General features: G+C 34.0%; 1 protein-coding gene and 1 non-coding gene across 2 annotated transcripts; one reads left to right on the forward strand and one right to left on the reverse strand.

Moving 5' to 3' along the window:
• Positions 1-6,101: 6,101 nt before the first annotated feature.
• On the reverse strand, positions 6,102-6,174 carry TRNAE-CUC (transfer RNA glutamic acid (anticodon CUC)). Its single transcript has one exon. It is a non-coding gene; the product is annotated as a tRNA-Glu (tRNA).
• A 1,477-nt stretch (positions 6,175-7,651) lies between these two features.
• On the forward strand, positions 7,652-11,216 carry LOC148851218 (putative pectinesterase 53). Its single transcript, XM_088942849.1, has 4 exons — positions 7,652-8,357; positions 8,452-8,641; positions 9,483-9,925; positions 10,870-11,216. Exons 1-4 carry the CDS (start codon positions 7,948-7,950, stop codon positions 11,012-11,014), a joined length of 1,188 nt encoding a protein of 395 aa, XP_088798975.1. The 5' UTR covers positions 7,652-7,947; the 3' UTR covers positions 11,015-11,216.
• The last annotated feature ends 4,486 nt before the right edge of the window (positions 11,217-15,702 follow it).

Consider the following 15,702-nt stretch of genomic DNA (forward strand, 5'->3'; position numbering starts at 1 on the left):
AACACCGAAACATGCGTTCTCCATACTTGAAGTGATTCCAACAAGGAGCCTTTAGGAAAGAACTTGGGCAGGAAATCAGATAGGATTATATTTATACATTCATTTCATCAGAAGATGAACAGTTTTTTTATTTCAAAGGATAATTTTAACATTTTTAAAAATTTAAAGTTGCACATGATGTCATATGATGCATATAACTGGCTATGATTAATGATAGGTACTAAATCGATACAATTTGGAGTTCAGATACTGAATTAGCACATTTTAAAGTTCCGGGCGCCCAAAGTTCAGGTGTGAATTTGCAATTTTTCCTTTTTAAAACGTCTTTCCACTTCAATATGAATAACCCTTTTTTGTTGAATTATTTTTATAAAATAAAATAGGTTTTTGTATTTGCATGTAGGATCGATTGACAGTCAACCACGTCTGCTATGACCCATTTCGGTGTGGAGTCGAAGTAAAATTCCTTTCTGTCCAAACGAAGATGATCCGGACTGTTGGTCATTACACATTTACACCCATAAAACAAAGCAAACTCTTCCTAGAAGAAAAAAGAGCAGCCAAGTTTCTGATGTTGAAAGTAGTCCTTTTATCCTCAACTGACTGAAGGACATGGACATCTAGCGAAGATGTTTCCTGTCACAAAGTGCAAAGTGGCAAATAAAAAAATGGACTCTGTGAAAACAAGGATCAAAGTTATAGGATATGGTAACTTGGAAAGTAGGTAACTATTACTTACAGCAAAAAACAATCAATATACAACCAAAAAATGGAAACAGTAATATTTTCAGACGCTTCTATCTAAGGTATACCAAATTGCCATTTGCCAATCAATCTAAGCATAAGCAGCAGCAGGCGATCAATTGCCATATTACATTTTGATGATGGAATCATCTCTTCCCTCCTTCAAGTCATCTGACAATCAAAAATTCCTTGTCAGATATCATATGGAAAAACAATCAATATACCCACGCATTCAATAGATATTCATATCCACGAATTTTTTAGCATTGTCGCCATGCTATAACAAATAACTTTGCATTACATTCTATGAACACACATTTAAACAGAGGATCGATACTCTAAAATATTATCGCTTGTTGATCCAAGAACCCATATTCTACCAGTAATATTGCAATAAATCATATCATTCAAATTTTTTTCACCTGTTGCTCTGTGCTAATGCACAAATTGTTTCCCTTTTCCTTCAATTCGGAAATTCTAAAAGTTACCCTTCAAGACAATAAATATCTTTGACCAGGAAAATCAGAACAACCTCAGTAACTCAGTTTGATCCCTTGGCTTGGTTGCATCATCTTCTAAGCCTATCAATCCCACAGTTACCTATTTCAACAATAGAGAAGCAACAAAGAAAGTAAGTTCACACCAGAGTAGCATGATAAGACTACAAATTGAGAGATAATTAGGACGGTGATCCTTTCATTTCTTCATAACTCGTCATATACAGCTATTAATGAAAAAAAATGCAGAAAGAAAACCATATATAATTCGTTTGTGTTTGTGTATACTGCTTATAAGTGCATGATAAACCACACATTTGGAATGTCGTGTCAGTCCAGGTGGAACCCCCAGACAATATTCAAAATGTGCAGTGTAAGACGCAAAAAGTGTATCCTTGGCATTGCTCAAATAAAAGACCTTTGTCCGTTCCCCTTGAAAGGTGGAACTTCTAGCTCCAGGAATGTTATTTGCATAGTATCCACTATCTTCTTCATTTGAATCTTTCATACCGCCTGGAATGGAGTCAATCTTAAATCCATATCTTCTCCGGGAATAGTAGTTTGCTTGGTATCCAGTATCTTTCTCACTTGAATCTTTCATGCCACCTGGAATGAAGTAAATCTTGATTTCTTATAATCCCATCGCACAGGCTGGTAAGTTTCATAAACTGCATATTCTTGACTTTACTTTCAACTCTTTTTTTTCTCCTTAATACTCCAATTTATCTTCAGTCTTTATTGTTATCAGGGAAGATTTTCAGAAGATAACACTCTATGAAAGGAACCCAATAAGACTTTAAAGTCTACATTATTCATCACTAAGTGCATGTTTGGCAAGTCTTTTCCAAAATATCTGATGGTTAAAAGACAATGTGAACTTTTGCAAATAGATCTTGGAAGACCAAAAGACTATTTGGTTGAAATATTTTACATAGATCTTACAAAAGACCATAAAGGCTATAATAAATTCAAAGATTAAAGTATTGATATTGAGTATCATATTCAATCACTTGAATATAAATATGGATACAGATACAGATACACTTTAGAAATGTATAGATACAAATTAAAAAACATGAAGACACTTGGATACATTAGAGAACGCATATAAATTCCATGAATATATTAACAACATTACATTTAAGGTTAAAATAGCTAAATGTATAAATGCATAGAAAATGTATATTCTAATGGTATTTGTGAATAAATATATTACAATTAATATAGCAGGATGCATAGAAATCATACAATTTTTATTGACAACTAGAGTCCTAAAGTATATTATATAAATTTTTAGAAATTAATACATGCACAAAGCTATTATTCATTTTCAATTGAAGTTCATGTCACAAAAGCACATGCAACTATTATATGTAATTATTATATCAATTATTTTTATTTTTATATCTTTACATTTTAACATTAACAAAATAATCAACTAAAAATTAATTCTCAAATGTTTAGTAAACAATATTTTTATTTTTGTAAACAATAAAAATGTTAATATAAAATGTAATTAAAATATCAATTAATAATTTATAAAAAAAAATATAATCTTAACGTAAACCATCTCAAAGATACTAAAATTTCTAAGATACATATCGTATGCAAATTCATAATCTTTAATTACTAAAATTATTATATTATTATTAATATTTTTATGAAATAAATTATCATTTTTGTAAATAATAAATATATTTTTATTTAATTAAAATTAAAATATTAATTAATAATTTATAAAAATTTTAAGCTACATTTCACATTCAATTTTATAAATTTTAAGTACTAAAATTATTATCCTATTATTAATATTTTTATTTTTGTAACTTTTTTTAGATTAAAAACCTCTTTTTGATATGAATGTGGATTTGAGAAATTATTTACTCCATTAGTTTATAAAATATTAATTTTGAATAACATTATTTAATTTTACTTAGAATTGTTGAACATATATATATGTTATATGTTAGGACTAGATATAGGCATTAAATAAAGAATTATTTTATTTCAATTACTAACCAAAGTTAATGGTTGTCTTAGTGGCATGCAAACGTGAAGTTTGATGTGTAGGGTGACTTGGGTTCAAATTACGCCAGTTACAATTTTTTTTTTAAATTAAACATGTAAAAGTGTGAAAACGTGAACCACTCGTGTATTGATCCTTATCGGCATGTATTGATCGAGATAACGGATATGTGTGTCACTCCGATATGGACGATTCAGGGGATGCATACCCTGAATGTTTCTTATTTCCAAAATTATGGGTTGAGGTCAATTCAATTTAGTAGTGTTGTATATGAAATGACATAGTTATCATGTTTTAGAAACAAACAGTATTTAAACATACATACATACATCATACATGTAATATATATGTATTGACAAAAATTTCTTATATAAATTCAAATACAAGAAAATCTTTTTATACATTTGAAATAAATGGGATACAAACTCTTTCGAATTGAAACTCTCTTACAAAAGAGATAGAACCTCTAATTCTCTCTTGGTGATGTATTTCTTGCAACCTAACAATTTGGATTGAGTTGAAGCCGAGGGTCAAATAGCATGCTCCTGTATTTCAAAAAATTGTGGAAATTACTTCCTTCAATTAGGCTTTAAAAGCTTGATCAAAAGAGGGATTCTACAACAACTCCAAGAGTATTGTAACTTTACTCTTCATAAAGTTGTGGATGTGTTTCCTCCTTCTCCAAGAGCTTTCTCACTTTACTTAGTATATGTTTAGTTCTGTGGGCGTTTATGAAAAAACGTTGCCACATCAGCACCACATAGGTGTTGGTGTTTATTGCATATGGAACCACTGTTTGGTTTTACCATTTATCAAATAAACACTAGAAAAGTGAAATGCTTTGATTTATATCCATGATGCATTTAGGGAAACATCAAATTCATGTTTTCCCCAATGCTTTGCCTAGGCATTTCTTGAAATGAAATGTTGATGTGGCACACTTTATCTGAGGTGAAAAACAACTTTATGGGGTGTTACTTAAAATGCCCATAAAACATCCAACCAAATAGAAAAGGAAAAAATCGTTTAAAGTATCATTTTTTTGGATAAACATTTATCTAAACTCAAAAAACTCCCACGGAACCACACATATACTTAGTTTATCCTTGATTTCAAAAGTCCCTCCCTCTTGATGGGAATCCTTATTTATAGATTTCTTAGTCCCATCTCTTAGTCCCCTTGATTAAGGATTTAATTAGCTTTCCTTACCCTTTTTAGAGAGTGAAAGTTTGTAATTATTGTCATTTTTGGAGAGAATAATTTATCATCCAATATTATCACTTCAAACATTGACTAGTTTCCATATATGGGAAAATGTGCTTTGATTGACTAGATATTTGGTTGACTCTAATTACCTTTCATAAAGAAGAGGGGCTCACTTCAATCAGGATAGGGCTGTTCACGGGTCGGGTTGAGTCGGTTTATTGAGATTTTTTCAACTGACTCGACCTAATCGGGTTACCTGAAATTGAAACCGAAATCGACCATGTGTTAAGTAAAACCGACCTGATCAACTTGAGTCGGGTTTGGTCGATTTGGGTCTGTTTTGGCTCTAAGTTCAACCATGGTAATAAATTGGTAGATTGGAGAAAGAATACTGAAATTTGATGTAAAAAATGACATCTAATTCTATTAGAGAAAGAAGACTGAAATTGGCAGGAGGTGGACAAAGTTAGAATAGAAGTTACCAAGAAAATAGAAAGTCAAACTGTATTAGAGAAAGAAGACTGAAATTTGCATATTTCAAGAAACCTTCTAATCTAAGTAAGAAATGACACCTAATTCTAATTGTAATTGATTGCCTATTTGGTGTAAAAGACCATAAAAACTAGGGTCATTTGATTCTTTTCTTTAAAATTTTTCAAAAAAATTCCTTGTCTAGTTGTCTTACAATACTTGCCATTAATGTCATTCTTAACTAGAAGACTAGAAATTAAGTTAGGTTGTAACTATGATAAAAACAACTAAGTAGGAACTAAGTAGGTTATAAATACTAATATGAAAACCGAAACCGGTCTGAACCATTGGTTTATGATTTTTTACAACTCGAAACCGATCGGTGCTGAAGAAAACCCGGCCGATTCGAGTTGAGTCGGTCTAGATTGGCCAATTTGGTCGGGTTGGGTCTTCTTATGAAGAGTCCTAAATCAGGAGATGTTCTCAAATCACGGCAAGAATATGCCGTGGGACATTGTGGAAAACTATCTTGTGGGGGACTGACTTGAACTCATTTATTTAATGCTTATATATATATATATATATATATATATATATATATATATATATATATATATATATATATATATATATTAGTTATTTATTTAATCAGATGCAATTTATTCAACCCAATCCAATCCAAAATCTTATATGGAAATATCCAAATCCAACAAAATAAGATTGGATTCGAGTTTACATCGCATCATGATCCAATCCATTTTCTGATTAAATGTTGTTTTCATTTTTTTTTTCAAACCATGCATTGGAAATTAAGAAATGTGTATTTCAAGAAAATGTCATCTTTTAATGTTTTTTTAACACCTGAAAAGGCATGATCTCAGAAAGGTGTGGCTGATGTGGCATTAAAAAACAACTAAATGGCAGCAACAGTCATAAACAAAAATAATGTCATTTTTCTAAGAGAACGGCATAAAAGTGTAACACCATTTTCTTATAAAACAACGCTGAAAAAAAAGGTATTGATTCCAAACTTCACCCTAATTAACGTATGCCCAGATGGAGTGATGAACAAATGAGAAGATTAAAAAAATAAATTAATAAACAATTAAATGTTGACTAAAATTAATGCTAAAGAAGTTAAAAATCAAATTATTACCTTCCGTTGCCGGGACTCGAACCCGGGTCTCTCGGGTGAGAGCCGAGTATCCTAACCAACTAGACTACAACGGATTTACGTTCTTTCGGGCACAGTTCTTTATTTGTACATAGCCATTGCCACGCTGAAAAGGGCTCAAACGAACCAAATAAATTAAAATTGGGAAACTTAAGAACCCAAATGGCCGTTTGCAGAGTTGATCATCTTCACTCCACTCCTGTGGGCCCAACGAATAAAAGGAATTGGTGTGGCTTCTTGTCATACCCGAAGAGATGCGTCCGATTTGCCTGGTTGGTCTCTCTCCACTCCACAAGAATGGTGCTGGTACAGACACAATCTCCTTTTTGCCAAATCCATGTATCCAGCGAGCCTCATCATGGTACTTCATGGTTCATATCTTCTTTGTCATCTTCTACTCACGCCTCTCACCAAACATTCCCAACTTTTTATTTTATTAACTTTTGAGTTTTGACAATAAAATAAAATAGATTGGGAAATGAAGAGAAGCAACAACTTTATAATAATAAATTATTGAATTATACAATCAATATATGAATATTCTACCGTCTGCCGGCCTTACCTATATTGGTCCAGTATTCCTATTCCTTCTTAGTTAATTTAATATACACATTCAAGTATTAAAGTTTATGGTGAGCTGGAAGCCAATTTTAGAACTGGTTGGAGCTTTAACTTTATAGAATTTGATTTTCAAGCCCAATCCTGATGGTCCAAACTTCCATGTTTGAGGCTTGGTTGAAAGTTGAGTTGGCACAGCTTTACCTAGCCGTATTCAACCTATTAAAATAAAATTCCCCTCAATATTTATTTGCTTGTAGTGCTATTTCATTTGCATTGAAATAAAAGTATGAGAGTTCAAATGGGTTGAGAGCAAAATTAGGTTTATTTTTGTATCAGTGCAAGTGAATTTGCAATGCAAGTAAATAGAGTTCATGAGCAAATTCTGGATCCTGCCATATAATCCAAGAAAGGGTTGTGATTAGTGTGAAACCCTAATTAAAAGAAAGAAAAATGTGATGTTACTTAGGATCTGTTTGGTTTACAGTTGTAATTGGAATCAGAATAGTCCATTCCCATAGTTTGTTTAGTTCAGACAGGAATAGGAATGAGAATTAAAATAAACAAGAAAGGGATTTCATTCTCAAGGGAGGGGCAAGGAATGACTATTCCCTCAAATGGGGGAATGTCATTTCAATGGAAATGAGATTCTGATTCCACCCAACCAAACAGTTGGACGAAAAAGGGTTGCAATTCTAGACCCTATTCCCGCAAACCAAACAGGGCCTTATTTATTTATTACTTTAAGAACCAGGCCAGGTTAGACTGGGACAACACACCACAATTCCAGATTTGGACCATTAGACTAAGTATGAGCTAAGGTATCTTTCTCTGGTATTATGCATAGGCGGACATAGGCAGGCTCTGCAGAGTGCACTATCTAATATAATATAGTGAAGTTGTCTGTAGTTGTGGACCAGCTCATCTAAAATAGTGCCTACACCCATGACCACAAAACCAAACAAACACAAATAAACAGTTTGACAGAATGGTCAAATGGCTGTATTGTAACCTTGCAGGAAGAGATAACTAGATACGGCCACTCCTGCTGGATTCTTCACCCCAGCTCCCTTCATTCCCTTTCTTTGTTTTTGAACCTCTCGTTTCACCAGCTTTTCTTTTTACTTTACCTTTCTTCAATTCCTTTCTCAACTCACACAGTCACAGTTGCTGCTCCCACACCCATAGATTTGTTGCTTTCAAGTTTCAATAGCCACATTTCTCCCCTTCTCAACTGTAACAACTCACATACAGGTAGAACCCAAAACTCTATGGCTGCTAATCCCAACTCTCTCTTCTCTTTTTCCTCCTCTTCAGTCATCACTGGACTTGTTTCACGTCCTGCATTTTCAAAACTTCGAGTCGATATTCGTCTTCCTATGTTATCGAGTCTGTGTCTGCTTATCTTGCTGTTTGAAGGTGCGCCTTCATCTGTTAGTCTGAATGGGACCAACGGGACAGTGGTAATTCAGGAAGGCTACCTGAACTGGATCAAACAGATGGGTTCATTGACCCACTCTTTGTACAGCAAAGCAGAGAATAAGCTCAAGCCTTGCTTGACAATAACAGTAGACAAAGACCCAAAAAAGGGAGATTTTATTACGGTTCAAAAGGCGATTGATTCTTTACCAATTGTCAATCAATGTAGAGTGCTTATCAAAATTCACGCAGGGATTTACAGGTAAGAATGAGTTTACCTACCTTTGCTCGTTTTGTTATTTACAGGGTTTCTGTTCAGGGATAAATCTCCACTTAATGACTTGATGGGAATGTAGGGAGAAGGTTGATATTCCTGCAACGAAGGCATTTGTTACCTTAGAGGGTGCCGGTGCAGACAGGACGATTCTGCAGTGGGGCGACACCGCAGATCGAATGGGGTCCGACCGGCGGCCATTGGGAACCTTTGCTTCTGCGACATTTGCTGTTAATTCTCCTTACTTTGTCGCCAAGAACATCACCTTCAAGGTCAGCACAAACTCCTTGGATAAACATTTTCTTGCTTTTGCTTCATCGAATCAATTTATGCTGCTGATTGCTCTAATAGAATAAACTTACAATGGAAGAGAAAATCACTTTGTGCATATCATCTCATCCGCCTGTAGCAGACCATAATATGATTTGATTCGATACCCAGTTATCAATTGGGCCCAAACTCAATGAAGTAGGAGTCTAGGTAGGATTTTTTTACAAGTAGTCTATAGAGCAAAGGTAGGCCGTGGCCGGCCCTGAAAGTGAATGCTTAGTTGGGCCTGAATAGAACTCTGACACAAACTGGCACATTGTGTAATTAATGGACTGTGGTTGAGCAGGCCCATTGCAAAATCTGGACAAAAAAAAAAAGCATACACCCAAAAAGTTTCCAAACAGTGCCTAGGTCACTGCTTAACTGTGGGGAGTAGGTTAGGAAACAAGAATGGCCAGATATGATTAAGCTAATGGAATTGAATGGCTGTTTTATATTGTATAGTCAGTCCCTTTTAACCTACTGACACTAAGACCCCTTTTAGTTGGCGGGAATAAGGGTCTCAAATGGTTATTCTGATTTCAATTGTTTGGTTGAACAGAAATGAAATTCCATTTTCATTAGAATGACATTCCCCATTTGAGGGAATGGCCATTCTGGCATTCCCTGCCCCTCCCTTGGAGATGATATTCCATTCCTGTTGATTCTAATTCTTATTCTCATTCTTTTTTTAATCAAACAGACTCGATTTCGACTGCAAACCAAATGGACTCTAATAAATAACCACTACGTAGAGAGTAAAAGTAAATAGATAATGACTTAAGAGTACAAATTTGGATGCAGAATACAGCGCCATTGCCACCTTCAGGAGCACTTGGAAAGCAAGCGGTGGCGCTGAGGATATCTGGTGATACAGCGGCCTTCTTCTCGTGTAACTTCATAGGGGCGCAAGACACATTATATGACCATATAGGGAGACACTACTTCAAGGACTGTTATATCCAAGGATCGGTGGACTTCATATTTGGAGATGGGCTGTCGCTGTATGAGGGGTGTCACTTGCATGCCATAACAAACAGCTATGGAGCGCTGACCGCTCAGAAGAGGGAGAACATGCTAGAGGAGACGGGATTCTCGTTTGTGAACTGCAGGGTGACGGGGTCGGGAGCCTTGTACTTGGGGAGGGCGTGGGGAAGCTTCTCTAGGGTGGTCTTTGCCTACACTTATATGGACAAGATCATCACCCCCAAGGGATGGTATAACTGGGGAGATAAGAACAGGGAATTGTATGTACCTCTCTCTTTTTCTCTCTCTGAGCAAGGGTCATTGGTCAATGAAGAAAGGTGCTGAGGTGGAATTGGGATCTGCTGCTCACATCCACATCCACCGTGTATTGGGAATATCTCCTGTGAATAATAATTAATAAATATGGAAGATGTTCCCAATACATGATAGGATGTGCGTGTGAGTCGCCTGTGAGGCGCCAGGTGTGAGGAGAAGATCTGGTCTCCACACTGACCTTTCACATTCCACTTGTATTAGGAACATTTCCCCATAAATAATAAATACAAGTAGAGAGATATTTCCCAAGGCCAGGACATGTTGTAAGATCGGTGTAAGGTGCATTTCATGAGGAGCAGATCTAGACTCGCCAAGATGACCTTAGCTCAATAACGCAACTGAAGCTTTAGCCATCCCAAACAGACCCTAACCTTTGTATTTTAGGGCTTAAAATGGGTTTGGGTTTAGATTAATAATGTTTATAAAAGTTAACTCTTATCAAATGCTCAAAACATGTTTTGGCTCAATTTTGACTCCCACGCCCAAATGCTCAAAAACAAAGTCAAGTAAAGGACGTGGGCAATTCCTGTTAATATTATAAATCTGAGCCCCATCATACAGGTGGGATGAATTCTGACTGGATAAATGTTAAATCAACAGACAGGATGCACGGGATTACTAATAGAATAGGAAGGGGCTATAATTTCAGATTTTTGAAATGGAGTGCAGTCTAATTATCCCTGAATCCCAAGATGCTTGCAACGTCAAGAAAAGACTATGATAACAAATACATAGTCCATATAGGAATATGATAAGTGAATCGGATGCAAAATTTTAACTGCACAACCATGACCCTTGCCTAAGTGTGCTAAATGCCTGATATTTTGCTTCTGGTATAAGTTCATTTTATGCTGACATTCTGATTCTACATGAATCTTGTGTGCACTAGGACTGTGTTTTATGGACAATTCAAGTGCTCTGGACCAGGTGCTGATTTCGGCGGGAGAGTATCATGGTCGAGAGAACTCACACAACAAGAGGCCAAACCATTCATTTCCCTTAGTTTTATTGATGGTTATGAATGGCTTCCTTAATGTATTATCATATATAATCTGGTTATGCTATATGATATTCTCTCTCTCTTTTTTGTTTTTCTTTTCTTTCTTCAGGTACGATATACTAAGGGCGTCATGCCAACGTTTCAGTCCATTAATTGAATGTTGAATGTAAGGCTCAGACCGGATATAGAACTAGGTCACAGTTTTGCTAATTAACCCAGTGGTCAGTTGATTCGAACCATGGTTTTTGAATTGCTATTAATCGGGATGGTTGAACCATTTGGTTCAGAGCTGTTCAGGCAATCAGTTCTACTTCACCCCTGACCTGGTCTTTTATCAAAAATCGTTGATTTAATTAGTAACTTACTGATTCAAATGGTCAAACCGTCAATTCAAACAACAGTTTTTTACCATTTTTTTATTTTAATGTTTTTCTTATTTAATTTTTTTAAATTAATTGAAAGCGGCAGCCGGAGCCACTAATCCATTCTACCCATATCTCTTGCATCTACCACCATTTCTCCAATGTATTTCCACCATGTTAGTGTTATATTCGCTTTTTTTTTCTCATTTCTTTAGGTTTTCGTATCCTTTTGCTCATGTGACGGCACTAAATATCAATTCAAAATTTGCACACAACCCAAAATAACTTTACCGAATTCTAAGGCATAATCATTACCTGAAAAATTTTGGGTATTAAACATGGCCATATTGTTTAGGCTCAGTTTGGAAAGAATACAAATATAAAGTGTAAAAATATGTATTTTATATTATTTTGTATGTATTTATACTATATATATATATATATATATATATATATATATTTGTATTTTTCCTAAATTGAATTTTAATTACAAAATCAAACATAATTTAGTCATCTATTAAATAAAAAACCAGTCTAGATGCTTCAAGAATTACTAAACCGATGGTAGGCCCCAAATAAGATATTGAATAAATTGGAATGACGAAACAGGACCCCATATAGTTGAAATATTTAGAGATTTAGATGATGGTGATAATGATGATAGTGATAAATTTAGCTTGTTTGATAACAATAATGAAATTTTTTTTTTTTTCTACTCGAGTTTATCTTATGCTTGGAATCTTTCTCTCACCAAAGTCATAGAATACAACATAACTTTTGAACACAGACCAACTTGCCAAATTGATGCGTAAGGACTAAGGTCTAAGGTGTCAATTTGCAAGGTGGGAGCCTACGCAAAATAATTTGATTTTTTATATTTCAGTGCGACCCACACATTGAACCATACTATGATACACATAAGGTGGAAATGTAGAATGAATCATCCAATCAACCTAACCAATTGCAGTTCCTAGAGTCTGGTTCTTTCTTTTTGAGGCTCCGTTTCCGCACAAAAGGGAGTAGGCTGTTATTCAATATGTAAAAAAAAAAAACTATGTTTTATTTTTTTGTCCTTTTAAAGCCCAAACTGTTTTCTGCCCCTCTGATATGTAAACCAAACAGAACCTTAGACTCTGTTTGGTTCTTTCAAAAATTTTGTTAGGGAAAGAGGCTCTGTTTGGTTCCTTCCGAAATTTGACAAAGAAAATGATAAACAATATAGCTAGTTGTTTGGACGGTGGAGAAGGATTTAAGAGAAATAATCCCTAATTTAAATCCCCAACCAAAGACACAAATAAGAACAAAACCAAGAGGGCAATTTTATTCATGAGAACAACACATTCTTATTCTTAATAGACTAGTCAAATCTTGAAGAAAATATCACTGTAAAATTAAATGGAAGACCTTTTTTCTCCCTTTCAAAAGGAAAATTAATAAACTGATTTTTCTTAGAAGTGTTACTTTCAATTGTAAAATGTACTTCTAGTGTGCCACCAAGACACTAAGGCTGCATTTGACATTCCTTATTCTAAGGACTTATTTCCTTTTTGCAGTGAAAAACTCAACTTTTATTAAGGGCATTTTAACTGCAAAATGGAGATAAGTCCTTCAATTAAGGAATGCCAAATTCTGCCTAAGTGGTTCTCAGGCCAAACAATGCATTCCCCTTGGTTTTTTTTTTTTTTTTCTCTGGGAATTGCCTAATTAAAAAGGGAAATTTATGATAAGTGACTCTTTTTAATTGTAGGTAGGAAGATCACAATTTCTCCTTTCCAACTGCTAAATAATAAGGGGGAAGTTGCCTCGGAAAACCTTTTCCATTTCAATCTTAACAGAACGTAATCTTATAAATTATTTTCTTTATTTTCAAAGACCCATCTCTCTCTCTCTCTCTGGAATTAGCCAAATAATTTGTTACTTAATTAGCTTCTCTAGAGATGTGAGAGTAGACAATATTCCACATGAGCATCCCACATATGTTGAAGCATTTCTCTATGATATTTCTGATTTTCCAGGGAGGTTCGGCCTTCCTTTCAGGCATTCAATGAATAATCTTGAGCCTCCCTCAATTTGGATTTTCTTTGTTTTGAATTTAGTGGCCACTTCATGGACAACCAAAGCAGCCCAAGCTGCTGCCAAGTTAACAGTTTCCAGCCCAATTGATTAAGACATGATATTGATAACAGTGGCAGCCCAAGCTGTTTGCAGCTTATTTCTTGTCTTAATGGGGGAGTTGAGAGAGAGAGAGAGAGAGAGATTTCTGATATAAACTGAGATCAATAGTAGATGAACGAAATGCATCCAATGTAGGGTCAGTTGTTGCCTCGTGCCAATTCAAAGGATATGAAAGAAAATAATAAGATAAGAACTCATTGCAATAAGGTCATATTTGGGAGTGCTTATGTTAAAATAACTACTTATTGAATAAGTACTTAAAAATAATTGTTTATTTAAATAAGCATGCATTTGGCACCCAACTTTTTCAAGTGTTTATTATAAAAAATAAGCGCTTATTTTATATTGGGTGTTCGGTGGTCTTTTTCCCCCATTAAGTTTTTAAATAAGCAACTGTGATTCTTTTGTCGATCATTTTCTTTCAAATTTTCAAAACATCTAATCCAAAGTGAATGAATAAAAGTACTTCGATAGAAGTGCTTTTATAAAAGTATTTTTACAAAAGTTCTTTCATAAAAGTATTTTTATAAAATTATTTCTATAAAATACTTTTATAAAATCACTTTCGTAAAAGTGTTTTTATAAAAATACCTCAATAAAAATATTTTATAAAAGTGTTTTCATAAAAGTAGTTTGATAAAAATAATTTTATAAAAGTACTTTGATAAAAATACTTTCATAAAATGTTCAATCCACCATGATCCATTGTAAAATAATTCCTTAATTCAATGGGACACCAACGACAGCATTGCAAGAATAGTAGAGGGGGAAACGTACCAGCAACAGAGCATTTTGGCAGTCTCTGTCAATGTACAAATGATCTGCTTCAATTCAAGAAAAAGGGCAAAATAGGGTTTTTCAAATTTTAAACGGGTGAGATAACGTTACATATAAAGAAAATGAAACTTTTACTAATGAAAATTTAATCAATGCATAAAGCATATTTAAGTTTATTTAAAAAATTCAGAATATATTTAAGTCAATTTATGAAAATTCAAGATATATTTACTTTTACCTTTTTTTTTTTAATGCATAATCAAACGAAAAGGAACCTTCATGTGAGACAACTTCGCAACTGTAGCTCAAGGGATCATAGGCATAGAGGGGCCGAGCCCGTGGGGACCATTTGATATTGGTGCGTGGATGGTTGATGACAATTAACGCAGATATATATCCATCTCCTAAGCAACTGCAAAAATTAACTTCCACAACTTCCAATCACAAAAGACAAATTAGATTCGATAAGGAGTTCCATTCCAAGGTCTAACCCCTATTGCTTCCCTTTCACATGCTTTGTTGAATCTTCTTTGCACACTTCTGTGATGATCAATTGATCATTAATGAATCTCTAAAAGCAATCAAAGAAAAAGATGTGAATCTGTGAATGCTTTAATTCTTTTTCCTTCCCATCTACTAAAGGGGCGTTCTTTAATTCTTTGCTCACTTTTGTATGTATGTTTTTTTTTTTTTCAAAATTGAAGCAAAAGAGATGTTCTTCAATTCCTGAATCCTGATTTTAAACTTATGTTTTTGTTTATGTGGAAATTTTAAAAATAAATGAGAACAAAAACATTCAGCACCCCCTTAATAATCATGGGTCTTTATTCTCTCTAAGTCCTCCTCTTTGGAAACCATTTTTCCAATGCAAAGAGGCATGGCATTGTGAGATAATTGGATTGGATTATGTCATCTAAATCCTATTATTTAAAACTTTGATCCAAATCCAGTTGGGTCTAGGGACCTTGGATCAGATTTGGATTCAATTGAAGTTCACCTTATTATTTTTCGAAATAAATAAAGAATTAAATTTTGAAAAAGAAACTATTTTTAAATTTATATAAATATAAAAATGCTGGATTTATTAATTAAATATTTTATATAAATATAGTTATAATCCATGTATAAAGGTATAAATATAATGATATAAAATTTGGATTTTAAGGCTTCAAAAAAGTATTCTAATTTTGGATTTTAATCAAATTAGTATAATGGCATTCAATCGGATTATGTAAATGGGTTATCCTTTTTTTTTATTCAATATATCATCTGAATCTATACTATATATAAAGCAAGGTTGTCTATGTTACCCTTGTTCTCCGTTTTCCCTTCCCTTTAACTTTCTATCATTCCTCTATTCCCTCATCCCAGCCCTTTCATTAAGCTAAGTCACTAGGGGTTTAGTCTG

This window comes from Nelumbo lutea, chromosome 5 (assembly GCF_056320005.1).
Source record: "Nelumbo lutea isolate HS-2025 chromosome 5, American lotus-T2T, whole genome shotgun sequence".
NCBI lineage: Eukaryota > Viridiplantae > Streptophyta > Magnoliopsida > Proteales > Nelumbonaceae > Nelumbo > Nelumbo lutea.